Raw genomic sequence first — 21,105 nt, forward strand, 5'->3', positions numbered from 1 at the left:
CTCTTGCACCGTTTTAGCTGATCTGCCTGATCTTTGGTTAGGGAGTGTCCTCCCTTTTCCTTAGTGGCCGCTCTGGTACAGAAACCCTTCCTGGGAAGACTTCTCTCTTCTCCCTCCCCACCTATCTCTTGTATAGCCTAGCCTATGCTTAGGTTAGTTTATACCCATCTGTCCCCTGTCCTACAACTCCTCCTTAGGGTGGAATAGTAGGGCTACCCGAGCTTCCTTGTGCAGTCCGCTCTGGTACACATACCTTCATAGTGTCCTATAAGGTTAGTTACTAGTATAGCTCTGCATATGGGAGTCTCCCCCCCTCCTTGGGTGTACCCTAGCCCTCCCTTGGGCTACCTTGCTCCCGGTCCATAGTGACCCTGCTCATGGATGTTAGAGCCTGCCTCTATCATGGGTACACCCCCTCAGGGAGGGGGAGGGATGTTTGGAATCCTGATGGTACTTCCTACATCCCTTCCCCCCTCCCCCCTGTCTCTCTCCCTATCCGGGTGCCGGTCTCTTGCCGCCTCTACTGTCGGCAATACCTGCCTCCTATTTGGTGACTCCCTAACCTTGCCGCCAGCCCCCCGTGTACCGAGGGACTGCCGGCTGCCGCCGGCTACTACCGGCTGCCGCCGGCTACTACCGGCGGCTCTCCTCCTCCTATCTAGTCGTCCGCTTGCCGGTCGACCGCCGGAGTGCCGGCATATACTGCCGGCAACCCGATACAGCCTTTACCATCCTTATCCCAGTCACCAACCTGGCATCCTCCGACTGCCGGAGCCGCCGCTCCCTGCTGGCGTGCCGCCGTTGTGCCGGCGGCCGCCATCCTGGTATTTGACTGACTTTGAACATTGTCTGTCCTAATGCCAGAATCTATGCTGGAGCGAGCTCCGGCATGCCGGCGGCTTGCCGGATGCCCCGGAGGCGTCAAGAATACTTGCACCCCCTTACTGTAGCTATCATAAGACTATGATAGCCCTTTATCGCAAACAGATAAGCTGCTTCTGCTATTAAGATCAGTACCTAGTACTGCTCTATTAGTGATCGTGCTGTCTCTTTGCATCCTTCTAATTCCAGCATGCTATGTGCATCTTAGCACGGCTGGTTGCCAGAAGCAGTTACCTTTTAAATGAGGCCTTCTGGCCCTTAACTGGGAACCGAATGAATTCGGTCCCAATCTTGTCCTTGGATTTTTCCATGGAATTCCAAAATACTTGGAATTCTAGGAAACTATATCCAGTGCCCTCGGTCACTCGGATTATCCAGGGACCAAGCTTATGGTAACCAGCCGGGCGAGATGCATGGAGCATGTTCTCCTTTACTATTTTCATTCTCTATGCATCACACCTTCTTAAGTTAAAATTAATGATTAATATTAACTTAGTTTAAGAGCCATTCTTATGACTCCCCCATACTCATTTTCTCTTTCTTCCACAGGAGGAGCAGATGAAGTGTGATTTCGCCTTCTGCGCTGTGAAACGCCCGCAGTTTTACGGGCATACGGCTTGCAGGACTCACGCCCCTTGTGCAGACAAGAAAGGGGATTTGAAGTTTTGGAATCCACTGGATTGTACGGTCTGCCAGGCTCACCTAGTTGAGGCCTTCCATAACCCTCCTTCAGCGGAGGTTAGAGACATTTCTCGTGAAAAGCTGCGCAAGTGGGTGCGTGGCTTCCAGAAAAATGCTACCGGACCGTACCTGGCCACCGAAGAACTGAGGTCACTATTGTTCCCTAAGGCCTCCCCTGACTCAGTGGTACCCAAAGATGTGATCCCCACTGTCCAAATTACGGTGGAACCTGATGTGGTCATGGCTCAGTCCATGCACGAGTGTCGTTTGGATTCCGAAGATGACGAACAGATTTCGGACGTCTCGGAAGACACGGAGAAGACGCTTATGGCTCAAGGAGCCGAAGATGACGAAGACAAGGTGGAGTACACCGAGTCGGAGCTAGGAGCTGCTCCCTCGTCCATCCCCCCTCCTACTCCTACACCGACGGAAATGTCTATTCCGTCTACCTCCTCGACTCCGGATCCTTCTTCTTCTACTCAAGAACTGATCCGGCTGATTAGAGCCGTCATGGACGACAGGCTGAAGGAGAACCAGGAGTCCATCAGGTCGATGATAGGATCCAGAGAGCCGAAGAAGATTTCGGCCAAGGATCTCCCCGCTTGCTCTCATGCCAACCCGTGGAGGTATGCAGAGCATATGGTTATTGCGACCGGCAGGATCTTCGTTAGTGATAAGATCGGCACGGTCCCTTTGGAAGATGTGGAATTCTTCCCAAGCTTAGAGGCCTACCCGGACTGTTACGTCCGGCTTCGTTCCGAACCTGCCTCGAAGGAAGAGACCGAACCTAAGGAAGAGATAGTGTTCGATCTCGCAAAGGCCCAGGCTATGCTAGCCTCCGCATTCAAGAGTAGAGGCTTTACCTGCTCTAAGCTTCCGGCATTGAGCAAGAAGCACCCTACTTACGTTGCACCTGATACTGCGGTTCTTCCATTCTTGGAAAAGGCCTTAGCTGCATGCCTTAAAGCGGCGGAAGAAGGGAAACCCTGCCCTGCACTGGAAGAGTGCAGACCCTTCTCCATCGTGACCCCCCCTGACGCTCGACACTGGAAAGATGTTCAGCATACTTTCGTCGTGGGAAGGCTCGATCCTGACGTCGCCGGACGTCAGTTTAATGAAGACCTCCCTAAGCTCAACGATCACCTCCTTCGCCGGGAACAAGACACGAAGGAGAGGCTTGCGGCATCTCTCTCTCATCAAGTCCAACTGGAAGTTATGGCCTGTGACACTAGAGTACCAGATCACTACATGGTACTCTCCAAATCCCACTTACTAACGGTAATGAAGGACTTGTACCACTTCATAAAGGCTCGAAGAGCCTGTCGTGAATTCGTGTTTGCCGGTGCCACCGTGAAACACGAACCCCGGAGGCTGATTTCCTCCAACATCTGGGGAAAGCACCTGTTTCCTTCTGACCTTGTGAAGGAAATAACTGACAGAGCCGCCACGGAGAATAGGAACCTTCTCCACAAGTGGGGCATGTCCAGGAAAAGGAAACCCTCTCAGGACGACGGACCTCAGCCTAAGAGGAAACCTCAGAAGTCAAAACCCCAGCAACGTCAGCAAAGACGTCAGTTTCCGGGACCCGCTACCTCCCAAGTGGTTGCCCAACCACAACAGACCTTTCAATTGGTCCCCCAACCGGTGTTGTCACAGTCACCGGTCTTCACCCCTGCCTTTGAGCAACCATCAACTACCTTTCATGCCAAAGGTAGAGGCTCATTCAGGGGTGCAAGCAAAGACGCATCTCGCCGTCCCTCCAGAAGTAGAGGAGGAAAGGGAGCTAGCGGCCGAGGCAGCAAGTCCTCGGGACACCAGAAGCAATGAAGTGCTTCCGGTGGGAGGAAGACTCCGCCAATTCCAGGATCGTTGGACCTTCGATCCCTGGGCACACAGCATCATCAAGAACGGTCTAGGCTGGAGTTGGACGCAACCACCCCCAATCTTCCAGCAGTTCTTCCAGCAATCAACCCCCCTTCTGGAAGAATATGTTCTAGACCTCTTGAACAAGAAGGTGATAAGGAAGGTAAAGTCCACCAGGTTCCAAGGGAGACTATTTTGTGTTCCCAAGAAGGACTCAGACAAACTCAGAGTCATTCTGGACTTATCCCCCCTCAACAAGTTCATAGAGAACAACAAATTCAAGATGCTGACGCTTCAACAAATAAGGACCCTTCTGCCTCAAGGTTCCTACACGGTCTCTATAGACCTGGCGGATGCCTACTGGCACATTCCAATGAACCATCACGCTTCCTCCTACCTAGGATTTCGACTCCAAAGGAAAAGCTACGCCTTCCGGGCCATGCCCTTCGGCCTCAATGTGGCCCCTCGGATCTTCACAAAACTGGCGGATGCCATAGTACAACAGCTCCGCCTAAGAAACGTCCAGGTGATGGCCTACCTCGACGACTGGCTAGTCTGGGCTCCCTCGCCCGAAGAGTGTGCAAAGTCTTGCAACGAAGTTACCCAGTACCTAGAACACCTGGGATTCAAGATCAACGAGAAAAAATCTCGCCTCTCTCCAGCTCAGAAGTTTCAGTGGTTGGGAATCCACTGGAATCTTCAGTCACACCGCCTTTCCATCCCCCAGAAGAAAAGGAAGGAAATAGCAGGGTCTGTCAAGCGACTACTGAAATCCAAACGCATTTCAAGACGACAGCAGGAACGAGTTCTAGGCTCTCTACAATTCGCCTCAGTGACAAACCCAGTGCTTCGTGCACAGCTAAAGGACGCCGCGGGAGTCTGGAGACGCTCGGCATCCATCGCTCGAAGAGACCTCAAGAGACGGCTTCCAAACAGACTACGACGCCTCCTAAAGCCGTGGTCGGAAGAAAAGGCCCTGAAAAGGTCCATTCCTCTCCAACACCCTCCTCCATCACTCAACATCCACACGGATGCCTCACTGGAGGGTTGGGGAGGTCACTCCCACCAGAAACAGGTTCAAGGTACCTGGTCTCCACTATTCAAGACGTTCCACATAAACATCTTGGAGGCCATGGCGGTCCTTCTAACTCTGAAGAAGTTATCCCCGCCGCCCTCGATCCACATCCGTCTAACCCTAGACAACTCGGTGGTAGTTCGTTGTCTCAATCGCCAAGGCTCAAGATTGCCCCAGATAAATCAGGTGCTTCTCCCAATCTTCCGTCTGGCGGAGAAGAAGAAGTGGCACCTGTCTGCAGTTCACCTACAAGGATTCCGCAATGTGACAGCGGATGCTCTATCTCGGACAAACCCGATAGAGTCGGAATGGTCTCTAGACGCAAGATCGTTCTCCTTCATCTCTCACCAAGTCCCAGAACTTCAGATAGATCTCTTTGCAACGAGCGACAACAATCAACTTCCTCTGTACGTAGCCCCGTACGAGGACCCCAAAGCAGAAGCAGTGGACGCCATGTCACTGGACTGGAACAGGTGGTCCAAGATCTACCTGTTCCCTCCCACCAACCTTCTGTTGAAAGTCCTCTCCAAACTGAGAACCTTCAAAGGGACAGCGGCCCTAGTGGCTCCCAAGTGGCCCCGGAGCAACTGGTACCCCCTGGTCCTGGAGCTGCAGCCCAAGCTGATCCCTCTCCCGGGCCCAGTTCTCTCTCAACAAGTACAGAAGTCGACTGTCTTCGCTTCATCATCGAAAATCAAGGACCTTCATCTCATGATTTTCTCTCCCTTGCCGCAAAGAAGAGGTTTGGGATCTCGAAGAAAAGTCTAGACTTCCTAGAGGAATACAAGACCGAATCCACGAGACGGCAATATGAATCATCCTGGAGGAAATGGGTCTCCTTTGTCAAGGCAAAAAATCCTAGAGAAATCACAATTGATTTCTGTATGTCCTTCTTCATTCACCTTCATGGACAAGGATTAGCAGCCAATACGATTTCAACCTGTAAATCGGCCTTGGCTAGACCAATTCTATATGCTTTCCAAATTGATCTGTCCAACGACATCTTCAACAAACTACCAAAAGCATGTGCTCGCCTACGTCCAGCACCCCCTCCGAAACCGATCTCCTGGTCACTAGACAAGGTACTCCATTTCGCCTCCAACTTGGACAATGATTCATGCCCCCTCAAGGATCTGACTCAGAAAGTTATATTTTTATTTGCTCTCGCTTCGGGAGCTCGAGTCAGCGAAATAGTGGCATTATCAAGAGAAGAAGGAGACACATCCTGTTTACCGATTCAGGAGAAGTGACCCTCTCCCCTGATCCGACGTTTCTCGCTAAAAATGAATTACCCACCAAAAGATGGGGCCCTTGGAGAATATGCCCCCTGAAGGAGGATGTCTCTCTATGTCCAGTAGAGAGCCTCAAGGTCTATCTTCGCAGAACTTCGAACTTTGGTGGAGGCCAACTCTTCAAAGGAGAAACATCGGGCAGCGACCTGTCACTGAAACAATTAAGAGCGAAAATCACCTACTTCATTCGCAGAGCGGATCCGAACAGTACACCCGCTGGTCATGATCCTAGAAAAGTGGCATCTTCTCTGAATTTCTTTCAGAGCATGGACTTTGAAAGCCTTAAAAACTTCACGGGTTGGAAGTCCTCGCGAGTTTTCTTTAAACATTATGCGAAACAAGTGCACGAAGTCAAACATTTTGTGGTAGCCGCAGGTAGTGTTATGAAACCTGCACCTAACTCTGCGTAGAACAGTGAGTTACTTGGGACTCTAACTCTTCGGGTGCCTATGTTGACCCTCGAGCGATTCATAGTGATGTCTAAAAACACTTAGTGCTTTTATAACTGTTCTTATCCCAGGTGAAATGTCATAGTGTCACACAAGTGCCGCATGCCTTGAGCATGATGTGTTATTTAAAGACTTGCGTTCCTCGAGAACGAGTACCTACTAATATCCTGAAATTCCTTTTCAGATTCAAGAGCAAGCCTTTATTTCTATGTACATTATTATTACTGTAAATGAACTTTACTTTTGCTGTAAATTATTTAATTTCTGCATTGTGAAATAAAATTTCTATTTTATTACTTATGCGTCTCTTTCAGCTCCTACTTACTATGAAATACATACCTGTCATAGTTTTATTTATTCCTCCTTTCTTATGGTTATGAAGAATTTAAGATGTTTAATCCTAAATTATATTCACCCTGACTAAGTAAGGTTCCTACACGAATACTTACTTCTGATAACCAAGAGATGAACTCTATACACAGTGCCCAACCACCACTGGTCTAATTTCAGAATGTTCTTATACAAATACCAAACATTCCACTTCATCTCTAAGTTCTTCAAGTTCTTCTCTCAGGATGAATAGCCCTTCAATACCACTTTGACGTCGGCATAGCCCATGGGAACTTCACTGCCAAGGGGGGCAGGATACTTCGTTCCTATGGTTCTTTATCTAAGTTTACTTTGCTGTTTTGTCAATGCCTAGGCACTTAATACTGGGGGAAAATCTACCACGATACATTGATTCTCTGGTACTCTTCCATCAGGACGCCATGGCTTGAGCCCAAAAAACGGATTTTGAGCGAAGCGAAAAATCTATTTTTGGGTGAGATAGCCATGGCGTCCTGATGGACCCTCCCTACTACTTCGTCCAGTTTTGTTCCCACCCTGTGCTACTGTATCATGGTGATGGGCAGCAACTGGCTTCAGGATGAAGACGGGCGTGACGTCATTAGAGCAATGGCGTCCGTTTGTTTACGTCTCGAGTATCAGTAGTAGCCACGAGTGAGATTAGCTGTGGAACGGCTCCCAGCTATTCTCAGTCCTTACACACCGAAGCATTAACTCTGTTCGGGGTGAAGATAGCTATGTGGCGCGTTCAGATATGCGCGTCCCCTGTTGTATTACGATGTCTTAAGGGGAAACCTTTGAGATACTCGCTCCAGAAGTTAGAATTCTGTGATAACCTGTGGTTAAATTCTCTGGGAATATCTTAGTAGTCTTATACCCAAGGAAGCTACCAAAAAGGAACCTTCCATCAGGACGCCATGGCTATCTCACCCAAAAATAGATTTTTCGCTTCGCTCAAAATCCGTTATATATATACACACACATATATATATATATATATATATATATATATATATATATATATATATATATATATATATACATATATATATATATACATATATATATGTATACATATATATATATATATATATATATATATATATATATATATATATATATATATATATATATATATATATATATATATATATATATATATATATATATATATATATATACATATATATATATATATACATATATATATATATATATATATATATATATATATATATATATATATATATATATATATATATATATATATATATACACATGATTCCTAACAGGTTCTGTATGGAGATATTTATGTCCCTCCCTTTGTTTTGTAGACCGGCATTTTCTTATCAGTTTACCTTTTTTGTTCTTTATCATTTTTAATGAAAAATTTTTTGTTAAGCCTCTTTCAATGTATTTTTTACACCGTGTCCTATTACCAGCCTAGAAATAATTTTTAAAAATGTTCCCGTTCTCCTAATGTTCTTAAAGTTTACTTATGCTTGAAGAGATCTTACCTAAAGAAGACAGAGCTAATTACTATAGATTGTTGATTTTCCCCATTTTTAAATCAACAGTCATATTACTGTAGCTGTTCATTCAGCAAACTCAAGGCAAGAAAAGAAAATAGGGGAATTCGAGGTTCTAGCTGGGTCCCATTGCCCAGTACAGGTATAGAAAATCCGAGGGGGAGGTGCCCAGTGCGCAGTTCTCTTGACTGTTTACCTTTTGCCCAGATTTATGGGTATTTCACCGTTTTATCTTTTTGTGTAGTGAACGTTGGAGTGTGGTTGGCATTTGGACACTAGGCAGTCTGTGTGCCACATTTGGCCACAGTCCGGAAACGACTACAGCGAGCGATTGCAAGAAATACAGTTCTGATAGGCCCACTGCTTCCTCCGGTTGCCTTGGTGACCGTTGAGGTAGCAGCAGTAGGGTATTCAGCATATGAAGCTTCATTTGTGGTGGATAATAGGGGAGGGTGGGTTTTGACACCCTAGCAGTACCAACCAAACTCACCTGAATCCCTCTCTTTTTTTTTTTTTTTTTTTTTTTTTTTTTTTTTCATATTGGCTACCCCCCAAAGTTAGGGAAAATGCCTTGGTAGATAGATAGATGACTGATCTATTTTAACATGGCTACTGATCGTGAAATATTTTAACGTTTTTATTGATTATTTATAGTTTATTTGCCTTATCCTCATTTCTTATTCTCATTGAGCCACTTTTCATGTTGGACCAATTGGGCTTCTAGCATACTACTTATCCAACAAGGTTTGGGGCTTAGCTAATAATAATGATATAAATGATTAGGATTTTATTAAGGGAAGGTTGTGTACAGTAAATAAGAGTCTGTACAGCACAGTATTAAACAATCACAATAAAAATACAGATAGTTAACTATGGGAAAACTGTGTATACAGTAGTGGTGCATTTTGTTCTACGTCACAAACAAACCCTCTACCTTTTATAATTAGGTAAGATTATTCGGCGTGAGCTGGAATTGGTTGTTGATCTGGATAACGGGCTGTTATTTGGCTAGATGAGCTCTTGACTTATTCCAGCGAGTCTTCACTTGTATGTGATATTTCTGAGTATCGTTTTCTTTTCTTCAACTGCTGATTCTTATCTTGATTTCTTGGTTAGTGACTTGTGGTTTATGATCCCTGACCCTGACTTTCAACATATTCCCACTTCTATTTTTCCTTGAACCTTGCGCTGTTCACACATGTGCTTAACGCTCTTCAAACTGTAAACTCTTTCTTTGTGGTGTTTTGTTGCTGATTATGGAATGGAAAAAGGAGATTCATGAAAGGTAAGTTACACTTCAGGGCACCATTCTTCAAAACCAAAAAAGTATATCTCTCCATCCCACATGCATGCTGGGGAATGGTGAATCTAATACTAACCCATTACTCATAAGCGTAGTGTTTGATTCTACTGACATTTCCTTTAGGGAAGGGTTTCTTTGATTTGGACGGTACAAATTATTGTACGCCTTGGGTTGTTTTGGTTTACCATCCTATGATAAACAGGTAAGGGGTGTTGGTGTCTTCACTTCGCTTTTCCTCAGACAAAGCGTTGAACATGTTCAGAGAAGTTACAGTAACTTACAGTTTGATTTGAAAGGGACTTCCTGCCCTCCAAGCTCACTAACTCAAGGACGAGTTTGTATACTGCATAGGAACAAATATAGAATTTTAAAAGTAATTTGTATTTTTCTTAGTTATACAAACCTGAGTACTTTGATAATTCCCTCCTCAAACCACCCCTTTAAGTCCTGGGCCGAAGCATCAAAAGTGAAGAGGGAATTGTTTGAGAGGAGGAAAGCCCTGCACCCTCTCTAGCCAGATAACTGCTCGTTATCGAGTTCAACAACCAAATCCCAGCTTACGCCAAAGTAATCTCCCCAATTAGAGGTTTGTATGACTAGGAAAAATACAAATTACTTTTAAAATTGAAATAATTAGGGTATTAGTGTGGCGCTTGTAGGCAATTTTCATTTGGTTAAAGAGCCTATGAGTTGAATGATTTTAAGGCACCAATATTACAGTTTTTTTTTATCTATGTGGTGGTCTCTGTTACCAAATACAGTACCCTAAAAAATAAGTTTGGCTGTATTTTTAGTGACAATGATGAGAAAAGGAGAAAAAGAAGATAATGAAGTCAAATTTAATATACCTAAAGTTACATCCTGTAAATAAATCAGAGATCTTGGAAGTAATTTATTGAAGAGGAAAGAGAAAAAACATGCTCAATTAGAAAAGAAGACAAAATGATTGTGAATATCAAAGAAAATATTCAGGATAAGCTAAATACATTATATGATACATTCCTAGTAAAGCTTGAAATGAAATAAAGTACCTACCACTTATGAATTCAGTTATGAAATCATCATGATATCTCCCTGTTAAGCTAATTGTGCCAGCATTGGTAGTATCCCATAAGTTATTTGACCCAGAGTACAGTAATACATTTTTGTTTTTGTTTTCATCATACTGTTTGCTGTATAGTAGTCTTTTCTGGGTCGATCTGTGACGGCCGGTGAAAAGGGTCCTTCTTTACACTTTTCTAATATAAATCTTCCAAATATACTAGAGAAAGATAAAAGCATGGAATGCAGAGGTTACAACCCTCGCGCGATGACCTTGAGGGTGTCGTGTATTTAACAAGGGCGTGTGAAATCCACTATTCACAGGCTGTCTTCCATTTACATAATCCCTTCATCAAAGGGGAGGGCCATGACAGGCCCTAGAGAATATAGTTGGGCTACCCCACCGACACCTACTACTCGCGCTCTCCAGGTCATCCTTCTGTTTTGGACTTGCCAGCTAAGTCGGTAGTGTTTTGATCAGTGTTTTTTCGCAAGTGTTTGTCGTTAATTCAACATGACTGACGTTGCTACTTCACCTTTACCAATGTTAAATACCATAGTTTGTTTTGACAGTTTATTGCAGTACCAGGCATTTGTTCTGTTTCCAGTATTGTGGATTTTAGTTTTGGAAGCGATTGGCCTGCCTCGGTATTGGCAGCCATTTGAGGTTTTGTTTGCTTTGGTAAATTTTCAAGTTAATATTGCCCATCTGGTACTCTGTCATCTAGGTTATATCACTTACGTTTTATGACCAATTTTATTATCATTATTTATTATTAGTTTTTACTATGGTATTTATTTGCTAGCAAGTCCAATTTGGACCTATGAAGAATAGCGATTTAGTCTTTGTTATAGTTTTGTACTCGCCTCAGGAAGGTGCTCGTTTTAGACTATATCTTTGTTTAATTGTTACGTTGTCGTTATTCTTCGTTCTTGGTTATTACAATTGCTAAGAAAAAAGCAATCAATTTTATTATTTTTCTTATCATATTATTGTGATGTTGGTTTTTTTATTATGTAACCTTAGGACCTGAGCATAGAGTGCTCGTTTTCTGTTCTACAGATACGAGTTACCCCTTCTCTCGTTTTCTTTATTAAGCTCGAGTAAGATAGGTGGATTTCCCGTTTTCTGTTTTTTTACGATCACGAGTTATTCCTGCCTCCTCTTATTCTCCGAGTTGATGATATTACGTTTAATGATATTCACGCTTTATTGATGTGGTTACTGTTAATATAGCTAGCACTATTAATAGGTTACGTTAGTGTATGAGTCATTAGTTGGGGTCGCTTTATGCCGACACCCTTAGCTCCGCCTTGAGTTATACTCCGTTATAATGGATACTCATTGGGTGAGAACTAGTCAGATATTTGGAGTGCAACGGTGAAATCCGGCACTCAGACTCCGGCTGCAGCCTTTTGCACACGAACCTTTGTCATGATTGATCACAATTACATTATTACGGTCCCTTTTTTTATCGAATCTCCGGCTTCACTGGAGATAACACAGACATTCAGTATTGAGGAATGTTATCGTACCGCTGAGGGTCACGATTTCACGATGACGGACCTTTGTCACCGAATCTCCGGTACAAACAGAGATCAATCAGACTATCAGAACCGGAGTTAACAATTTGATCAATCAGACGATCAGAACCAGGGTACGAACCCTTTTTCATGAATAATCACAATTTCGTTATTACGGTCCTTTTTCATCGAATCTCCGGCTTAACCGGATATCACACAGACGTTCAGCATTGAGGTTAATATTAGCTTTCCTCTGATGTTCACGTTTTCACTATGACGGACCTTTGTCACCGGATCTTCTGTGGCAACAGAGATCACTTAGACCATGGGTGGCCAATCTTTGGTTTTAGCTGTAAAGGAAAGGATTTAACATGAATACAAAGTAAACTGTACTTACTTTAATGACACTTTGAATTTGTGTTGATAATATTCATTAGCTATTCTTGAAAGCCCTAATGAAAATATATGAACATAATTAGCAATTTTAAAGAAAAGTCATTCAATTTACTATCTTTGGGGTATAGTGCGCCACTTGTAATCATGAAATGCGCCACTGTTGGCGCATGCACCATAGGTTGGCCACCCCTGACTCAGACGTTCAGAACCGGGGTTAACATTATTTTACCGATGAGGTTTATAGTTACATGTTATGTGGTTACTGGATATTATTATTCTATTGATTCATCTGTTCACTGACCAGAGTCTCAAGAAACAGTAGATAGCCTCTCAGGGCATGGTTGGTTTCGACCTGGCTTTTCATTAGAAGGGGCTAGCGTTCGGTTCCAAGTACCGAGTAGGAATTTATTTCTATTTGAACACGATGTTGTATGGATATTTATCCCTATTTATACATAGTTATAATTAAATATATGCATAAATATAAGCATTATTATTAGTTTTAGTTATACGGCTGATCCCAGCCTGTGAATAGGATCACTAACCAGAGTTTCAAGGAACATCCGGACTTATGTCTCCTTTCTTTCACAGAAGGTCCGCCTACATGGTATGGTTCCCGGAGTCATGCACGCTCTGCTACGAGCTGTCCTCCCTACTCCGGACCCATAATGTAAGTTGGTTCTAATATGTTTCCTTTTGGTATCCTTTGGCGATGATTTAATTTGATCTGGATTAATGTATGCATTGCTTATTGAGGAGAACGGTCTTCTCCTTCATCACTAATCCCCTCACTTCTTTCAGGATGATGATGAATCTCTCCGGCCTGTAAGAGAGGCTCTCCGCCCTTGGGTATCAAGGTTTGGAAGGAATGCTCCATCTAGAGGACCCTATCTCCTCGGAGTGTCCTCTCTAGGGTTGGACACCGATCCCATGGACGGGCAGGTAGGTGGTGATGAATTTTGAGCCTTCAGCTTTGCAATTACCTGCGTCACCGACCTAGGACCCTCAAAGGATCCTGATGTTCATATTACCTTGCATAAAACCGTGACTGCTAAAAGCAACAAATTCTAGGGAAAGCCAAGGGGCTATGACGGAGCTCAAAGATATGGTGGTGAGTCAGATCCATTCAGGGACTTGGATGACTCCCCCTACAGCCCCAGGCGTATCGAAGTAACCTCCTTCGATAAAAACAACATATAGAAATTTGCCTTACATGTCCCATATATAGATGGTACCATAACTCTGGATGGCATAGACGTCCGCCCTCTGGAGGACCTAGAATTTACTCTCAGGGACTAGAATTCCCATTCAACGGATTCGTTCGATTGAAAGAGCATTCCTTGGTTAGGATAGACAAGGTACCGAAGGTAATGGTATTATTTCCTAAAGGGCAGGCCCGATCTGTCTGGACCAGGATGTTGTCGGTCTGGGGGGTACGATAATTCCAAGCTCACCCCACACAATGGGGAATACGCCTTATCTACAGCTGCTCTCATTGTTGCCTTGCCTATTATGGATAAATGGACAGGTCTTACTATTCAAGCTGACAAAGAAGGTTCGGCCATACCGGCTCTTAAAGAGCCGGACCCCACCTCGGGGAGACCCTAGCCTCGATTTATCCCACTGAGACTTTGTTTCGGATATTCAGGAAGAACCAATCTCTGCCCTTCCAATTCGACCTACACGTTTGGTGGTTTGATCGGGTTAGTTGTGGGAAATACGTTCTGTCGGGCCTCTATCAGACAGGAATCGAGCAGGCTGATAGTTTCCTCCTGATGGGGTAAAACCCCCTTCCCTTAGGAGGAGGTGAACAAGGTTCTACAAGATGCTACAAGAGCAACCCAAAATTGCAGGAAAGGCGGGGCCTCCCTGCCAGAAAGAAGGTCGAAGACCAAAAGCAAGCTTTCTTCAAGAAGCAGCGGGTTGCTCTCTACAAAACGAACCGGGGTCACTGCCATCAATAGTCAGTTACCCACTCGACATCACAGTCTTCCCTAGCTCTGAACACTCAGGTTCCTTTCGTGGACACCAGAAAGGAAGATACAGGAGTAGAAGACAGTTCCGCCATCAAGGCGGACCTAGGAAGATGGGGGCTCGGGGAAGGAACGGACCTAGGTTCACTCCCTCACAACGAGGTAGTCCCGGTAGGGGAGAGACTTTACCACTTTCAAGACCATTGGACCTTCGGTCCGTGGGCTCATAGCATAATCTCTAAAGGTCTGAGGTGGAAATGGCCACAAGGTCCTCCTCCTCCACCAGTGACCTTCTCCCAGAAATCCACTCCCATCCTGAAAGAGTATACCACAGAGTTACTCAAGAAGAAAGTAATCAAACGGGACCGATCACCGAAGTTCCAAGGCCGCCTGTTCACAATTCTGAAGAAAGGCTTGTCGGCATTGATAGTGGGCCTGGACTTGTCAAAGCTAAACTCTTACATTCTCTGCGGCAAGTTCCGGATGTTGACTATCTCTCATGTACGGACCTTACTTCCCCATGGGGCCGTCACCACCTCTGTCGATCTTACCGACGACTATTATCATGTGCCTATAGCTCGAAACTTCTCTTCTTATCTGGGTTTCCGCCTAGGCAGGAAAGCCTTTGCGTTTAAGACAGGCTCTTCAGCCTCAACATTGATCCCAGGATATTCACAAAACTGGGGGAGATAGTGTTAGAACAACTCAGGAACCAAGAGATACAGATCATTGCTTATCTGGACGGTTGGCTCATTTGGGCCCGGTCGGCCATAGAAGGCAACAGAGCTACGAAGGAAGTACTGTACTTCGATTTCTCGACAACCTGTGATTTCGGGTCAATCTCCAAAAGTCTCGCCTGCAACCATCAGGCCACTTAGAATGGTTAGACATTCAGTGGGACCTTTCGAAGTACACGTTGTCTCTCCCTTCCAAAAAGGTAAGAGGAATAGCTTCCAAGATCAAGAATTTTCTCAAACACAAACAGATGTCCAAAAGAACCTTAGAAAGTATCATCGGCATTCTCCAATTCACTTCAATAACAAAAATTCAAAGACATCAATCGAGTTTGGAGAAAGAGAGCTACGGTACCTTTAAGAGCCAAGGTCTCGAAGATCCCCTCTGTCTTGGAAATGAGACTACTATACGCCCATGGTCTGAACCGAAGAACCTCTCCAAATCGGTTCCTCTACAATTCCTACCTCCACAAGAGACATTCCATACAGCCGCGCCTCTAAGTGGATGGGGGGATTACTCCGAACATCAGATGTTTCAGGGGTCTTGGTCACCCGCCATGAAACAGACCCATATCAATGGTCTCGAAGCCATGGCAGTGTTCTTGACCCTGAAGAGACTCTCTCCTCCGAGGTCGAGCCACATCAGAGTAGTGTCAGACAGCACAGACGTGGTACACTGCGTCAACATGGGAGGATCCAAGTCACCCAACCTGAATCAGATCCTGGTCACTATCTTCTCCTGGCCAACAGAAAAGAACTGGATCCTGTCAGTATCTCACCTTGCGGGAGTCCAGAATGTGAGATCAGACTCACTAGCCAGGACGAAACCACTGGAGTCAGAATGGTCTCTAGACATAATTTCATTCCGGTCGATACTCAGGAACCATTAGAAGAAGGTTTACCTATTTCCCCCAGTGAATCTTCTAATGAGACTTTTACACAAACTACGCTCCTTCCGGGGGGCAGTGGTTTTAGTACCACCTCACTGGCCAAGAACTGTTGGTTTCCTCTCCTCCTCGAGTTGAAACTCCGTCCCTTCCAGATTCCGTTCCCCAAACTGACTCAAGTGATCCAAACTCACTGTGTCAGATTGCTCAAGGGTAGCCGAAACTCTGACTTTGTGGACTACAGGAAGTTTGCAGCTCGTAGAGACGCGAACATTAAACCGGAAATCGATCTCTTCATCGAATCAGACAAAAGGGACTCGACAATTCGCCAATATGATTCGGCCGTTAACAACTAGCAGATCCCCTAAGAGTGCAGACCATACTCGTATGTCTCTGAAAATAGACATCTCTTTCTTGAGGTTCTTATTTGGCAAAGGCCTAACAGTTAGCACTTTAACCACCATCAAGTCAGCTATGAAGAAGATCTTCCTTGTTGGGTTTAACATTAACCTAGCTGATTCCTATTTCTCATCTACAGTGAACCCTCGCTACTTCGCGGTTCGACCATCGCGGATTCACCACTTCGCGGATTTTTTTCATAACCCATATATATATACATATTGGTAATAACAAAATCAACATACTGTACTGAATAATCAATATAATCGATGCAAAAACTAACCTATACACAGATGTGTACACTAAATGCGTTTGTTTCTTCATTATGATCAGAGAAACATAAACAAAACATTGGTTGCCATTTTTTATCGTGCTTTTTGACGTGTTTAGGAAATGCATGAAATAAAATCGCCTTTAATATTTGTGCCTGTTTTAGTTTAGGGTACTGTAGTACATGCATTAAGTGTTCTGTACATTAAAGGGTAGTTTGTTAACAGTACTACGTACAAGGGAAGGTTTTAAAAATCTGAATATACATGTTAAATAAATAGGTAAATATGGTATCACTACAGTACTTCGCGGATTTTCACCTATCGTGGCCGGGTCTGGAACCTATCTACCGCGATAACGAGGGTTCACTTCCAAAAACATGTGCTAGGCTTTGACCTTCGGTTTGGCCACAAAAGGAGTCTGGTCTATGAACGTTGTCCTCAAAACTTGCGCCGGACACGGACAATGAATCCTGCTCGTCACTCTTCTTAGGAAGACTTTATATCTAACGGCTTTGGCCTCAGGTGATGGAATATCAGAACTAGCAGCTCTCTCACGAACCCGAAAAACATAGATTTCCTCCCTTCAGCCGAAGAATTCCTTTCTCCAGACAATGCTTTCCTAGCTAAGAAATGAGGAACCGCAAATAGGTGCTCCCCTCGGAAGATTATTCTTCTTCCCCAGGATCTTTTCTCTGTGTTCAGTCACTACTCTCAAGGCCTTTTTTTAGCTAAAACTGCCACCCGCTCGTCTGGCCCCTTGGTTATCGGGGAACAAGGAGGTACTATTTCCATTCACGGCATCAGGCAACAAATCTTCTACTTCTTTAAACATACTAATCCGGAATCATTTCCTCAGGCTCATGATATACGGACAGTAGATACCTACATCAATTACTCCCAGAACAGGGACTTTGATGATTATAAAAAAATATACAGGTTGGAAATCCCCTATGGTTGTCATACGCCACTATCTAAAGATTTTACAGGCCCTTAAATACCCGACGATGGCAGCGGGGAGCCTATTCCCTCTCCATTAATCTCTGCTTCTTCCTTTCTTCCATCTCTTCTCTTCTCCCTCCTACCCGCCACTCACACCACGTCGCCACTCTCCTGGGTAGTTCGTTTCCTATGATATTTGCCATGTTTAATTCCTATGGTTTAACTGTTATTGTAGTTACCGTTCCTTTAAGGTTTAGATATGCTCAGACATGTAAGGTTTGATGCCTTTTGCGATTTGACACTCGGTTGATTCCTTGTCGTCTTAGTTATTTAGCCTTACGCTCCCTATGTCATTTGGCTAGTTGGTAATTGGACGTTTCTTACATTATTATATTATATTATTGTCGTACATGGTGATTGTATTCTCTGCATTATGTTATTACTTTATTGGGCTTGGAAGGCATTCTCTGGTACATTTTCACCGGCCATCACAGATCGACCCAGAAAAGGGATTTTGACGAAGGAAAAATCTATTTCTGGGGAGAGACCTGTGACGCCCGGTGAAACCCTTCCCGGTTATATTTGTACGGACCCACCCTTTCCTTGCCAAGCCATATGTTCTTGCAGAAGTATGACCTGGAGAGCGCGAGTAGTAGGTGTCGGTGGGGTAGCCCAACTGTATTCTCTAGGGCCTGTCACGGCCCTCCCCTTTGATGAAGGGATTATCTAAATGGAAGACAGCCTGTGAATAGTGGATTTCACACGCCCTTGTTAAATACACGACACCCTCGAGGTGATCGCGCGAGGGTTGTAACCTCTGCATTCCATGCTTTTATCTTTCTCTGGTATATTTGGAAGATTTATATTAGAAAAGTGTAAAGAAGGACCCTTTTCACCGGCCGTCACAGGTCTCTCCCCAGAAATAGATTTTTCCTTCGTCAAAATCCCTTAATGTAGGCCAGTTTGTCCAAAATCAGAAAAATTTCCATTACAAATACATCCACATGCTTTTTCTCCCAGATTTTTTTCTTTGCTATTTTCTTGCCCTTTTTACATTGCATGAAAAGTAGTATTTATTCCTTTATTGATTGATTCCATTCTTTTTTAACTTTTCTTAAATGTGACTTTATTTCTTGATGAAATTGTCATCAGTGTAAATTTCTTATTTTTACTTTTTTTTTGTATTATTGTAGCTTGTTCATAAAATGTATGTGCCATATGGAATGCTTTGTTCAGTTAGCTTATTATATTTCGAATTTTACTCTTTTTTTTTTTTTTTTTTTTTTTTTTTTTATGGTTAGTAGCTTAACATAGGTCATTACTTTTGTACAGTATTTGCAATTACAGTATTTATAGAATGTATATAGGAACTGGTGGCAAATGGTGCAATGGTTTCATATGTAGCCCGGGAAAAGATCCCACTTACTATGTAGTCGTGGAATTAATTAAGAACCTAAGATGAGGCATAACTGTATTTAGAATAATCACTTTTTGACAGAGCCTACAAAGAATTTTGTAATTGTTGTATGGTTGAAAGTACAGTATAAGCAAAATATATGCTAGAAAAGCAAAACAGAATTGTTGAACAGAATTATATGACAAAGAGAAGATTAGTACAATATACTGTGGTATCATTTAATTTCGCTGGCTTGAAAGTTCGCGCAAACGTTGAAAATTCTATGTTCACGTGGTTGTAAATTCAGGTATTTTCAATTTCAGCCATAGTATTTTCCCCCAATCAAATCCTTAAAATGAACGTGTGCATAATCATTGGCTGTTAGGTGTATATATGTAAATTAGAGCAGTGTTTTTGGTAATAAGATATAGTAATGTGGATGAACTCACACTGAAATGGAGCTAAAAGACATAGTCAGAGGTTTTTCAAAAGCGGGACTGTAAGAATAATGTCATACACATGTTGAAAGGATTTTTCACAAAAGTGCATGCTTGTAGTTTATTAGTACATATAAACATGTTGAGCATTGTCTTGCATGTTATCTTTTACTGATTACCAATAACAAAAAAGATGTGTTAGTTAATCAGTGGTTTATACGCTATGGTATATCATTAGTCCTACACAGTTTTGATGTACATATGACAAAGTAAATTATTACATAAACACTTTTGAAAGAAATAAAAAATAAAAGGAATAATACTAAATTAGTAAATAATAGCATTAGTATCCGTGAAACCCAGCCACTGAGGGCGATGGTTGGCGGCAGAAAAGGGATCCGACCATGAAAAATTAGCCAAAACCAATATGGCCAGTGAAGATTGTGAGAATAGAATTAACATCGACCCCACATAGAAGTAGGAAAAGATGCAGACAAAGAAGAAGAAGCATTAGTATCATTGAGGGCCCATGAAGTTGATTATTTAGTTAAATCATAAGTGATAGGCAAAATAATATGTCCCTTTTTTGGGTGTTACTTTTATAATGGTGCGGACTTCAATTCGCGCTAAATATCCTGCGCAAACTATGGCAGGGTACTAGGTACTGATCATATTTATGTATGGTTAGTCTGTAGGACATTATCGGGTCACTTGTTCCTGCCACCCATGAGCGTTCTTTAAAGTTTCAAGTGAAATTAATATACTGTATTATTTTCTAGGACACCTTGATATTTAGTGAGGTATTGTTAAAGTTCAATAGTGAGATAGGTGAACTCCATCACTTTTAACACAAAAATTTTTTCTGTCTTTATCAGATTGGAAGGAGATCTTTCATGGGTTGCAGCGAGCTTCAGTACAGAGAGTGAAATTTGTATCTTTATTCTCAAGACACTGGTGTACTCATTGCTCTCCCTATTGCATGAACTGAAGAAAAACACCAAGAGCCAAAGCCACTATAAACGCTTAGCCGTGCAAAATATGAAAATATTTCCTGAAACTATAGATTTGCCTTTGTGGGAAGAATTTTCTATGTCTGATAGACTTATTATGGAAAACATTTACTGTTTTCTAGATGAAAAATTTAAGTCTTCCTCACTGCACACATCTTGTTGATTATTTAATTTATAGTAGCCTCCTGGCAAATACAATGGTAATGTGTTCGCCTAACATTACCATGGCACAAATCGATCCCAGCCCGGGACAGCGAGGTTAAGCTGTTTACTTGGGAGGATATTGCGGAGATTGGGCACCATAGTGGGCTGTTGGCTTGTGCGGCCAACATTCTAGTGCGCGTCCCTTTGTATGATACTGGAACTGAAACCAGACACCTTTACCTTTAACCATATGCTAAATAAATTTTACTTTTGATTTGTCTATTCTTTATACCTCTGAAGATATTCAAGGCCAGAGCTTACATATAATAAAATGTTTTATAGCGCAAGGGTGATTTTCTCATTAGTGGTTGATAGGCATTGTTTGGTGTAATGTAATAAAATCTATTTGATAACTTAGTTTATTGTGAAAGACGTTTACTTAACCCCATTACTGTATAGTACTCATTTATGTGCCAAATTGATAGCCAAGAAGTATTGTATTTTTGAGAGATGTGTTGCATCTCTCATTTA

At 43.1% G+C, this 21,105-nt stretch overlaps 1 protein-coding gene across 2 annotated transcripts in view; it reads left to right on the plus strand.

The window, feature by feature from the left end:
- LOC137632204 (uncharacterized) overlaps nt 1–20,848 on the plus strand; it is a 110,869-nt gene extending 90,021 nt beyond the window's left edge. For both annotated transcript variants that reach the window (XM_068364089.1, XM_068364090.1), the window contains one exon: nt 20,296–20,848. In XM_068364089.1, coding sequence (XP_068220190.1) covers nt 20,296–20,593 — 298 coding nt within the window. In that variant the 3' untranslated portion in view covers nt 20,594–20,848. The remainder of the gene's footprint in view (nt 1–20,295) is intronic.
- Nucleotides 20,849–21,105: the final 257 nt, after the last annotated feature.

Source organism: Palaemon carinicauda, chromosome 41 (genome assembly GCF_036898095.1).
Source record: "Palaemon carinicauda isolate YSFRI2023 chromosome 41, ASM3689809v2, whole genome shotgun sequence".
NCBI lineage: Eukaryota > Metazoa > Arthropoda > Malacostraca > Decapoda > Palaemonidae > Palaemon > Palaemon carinicauda.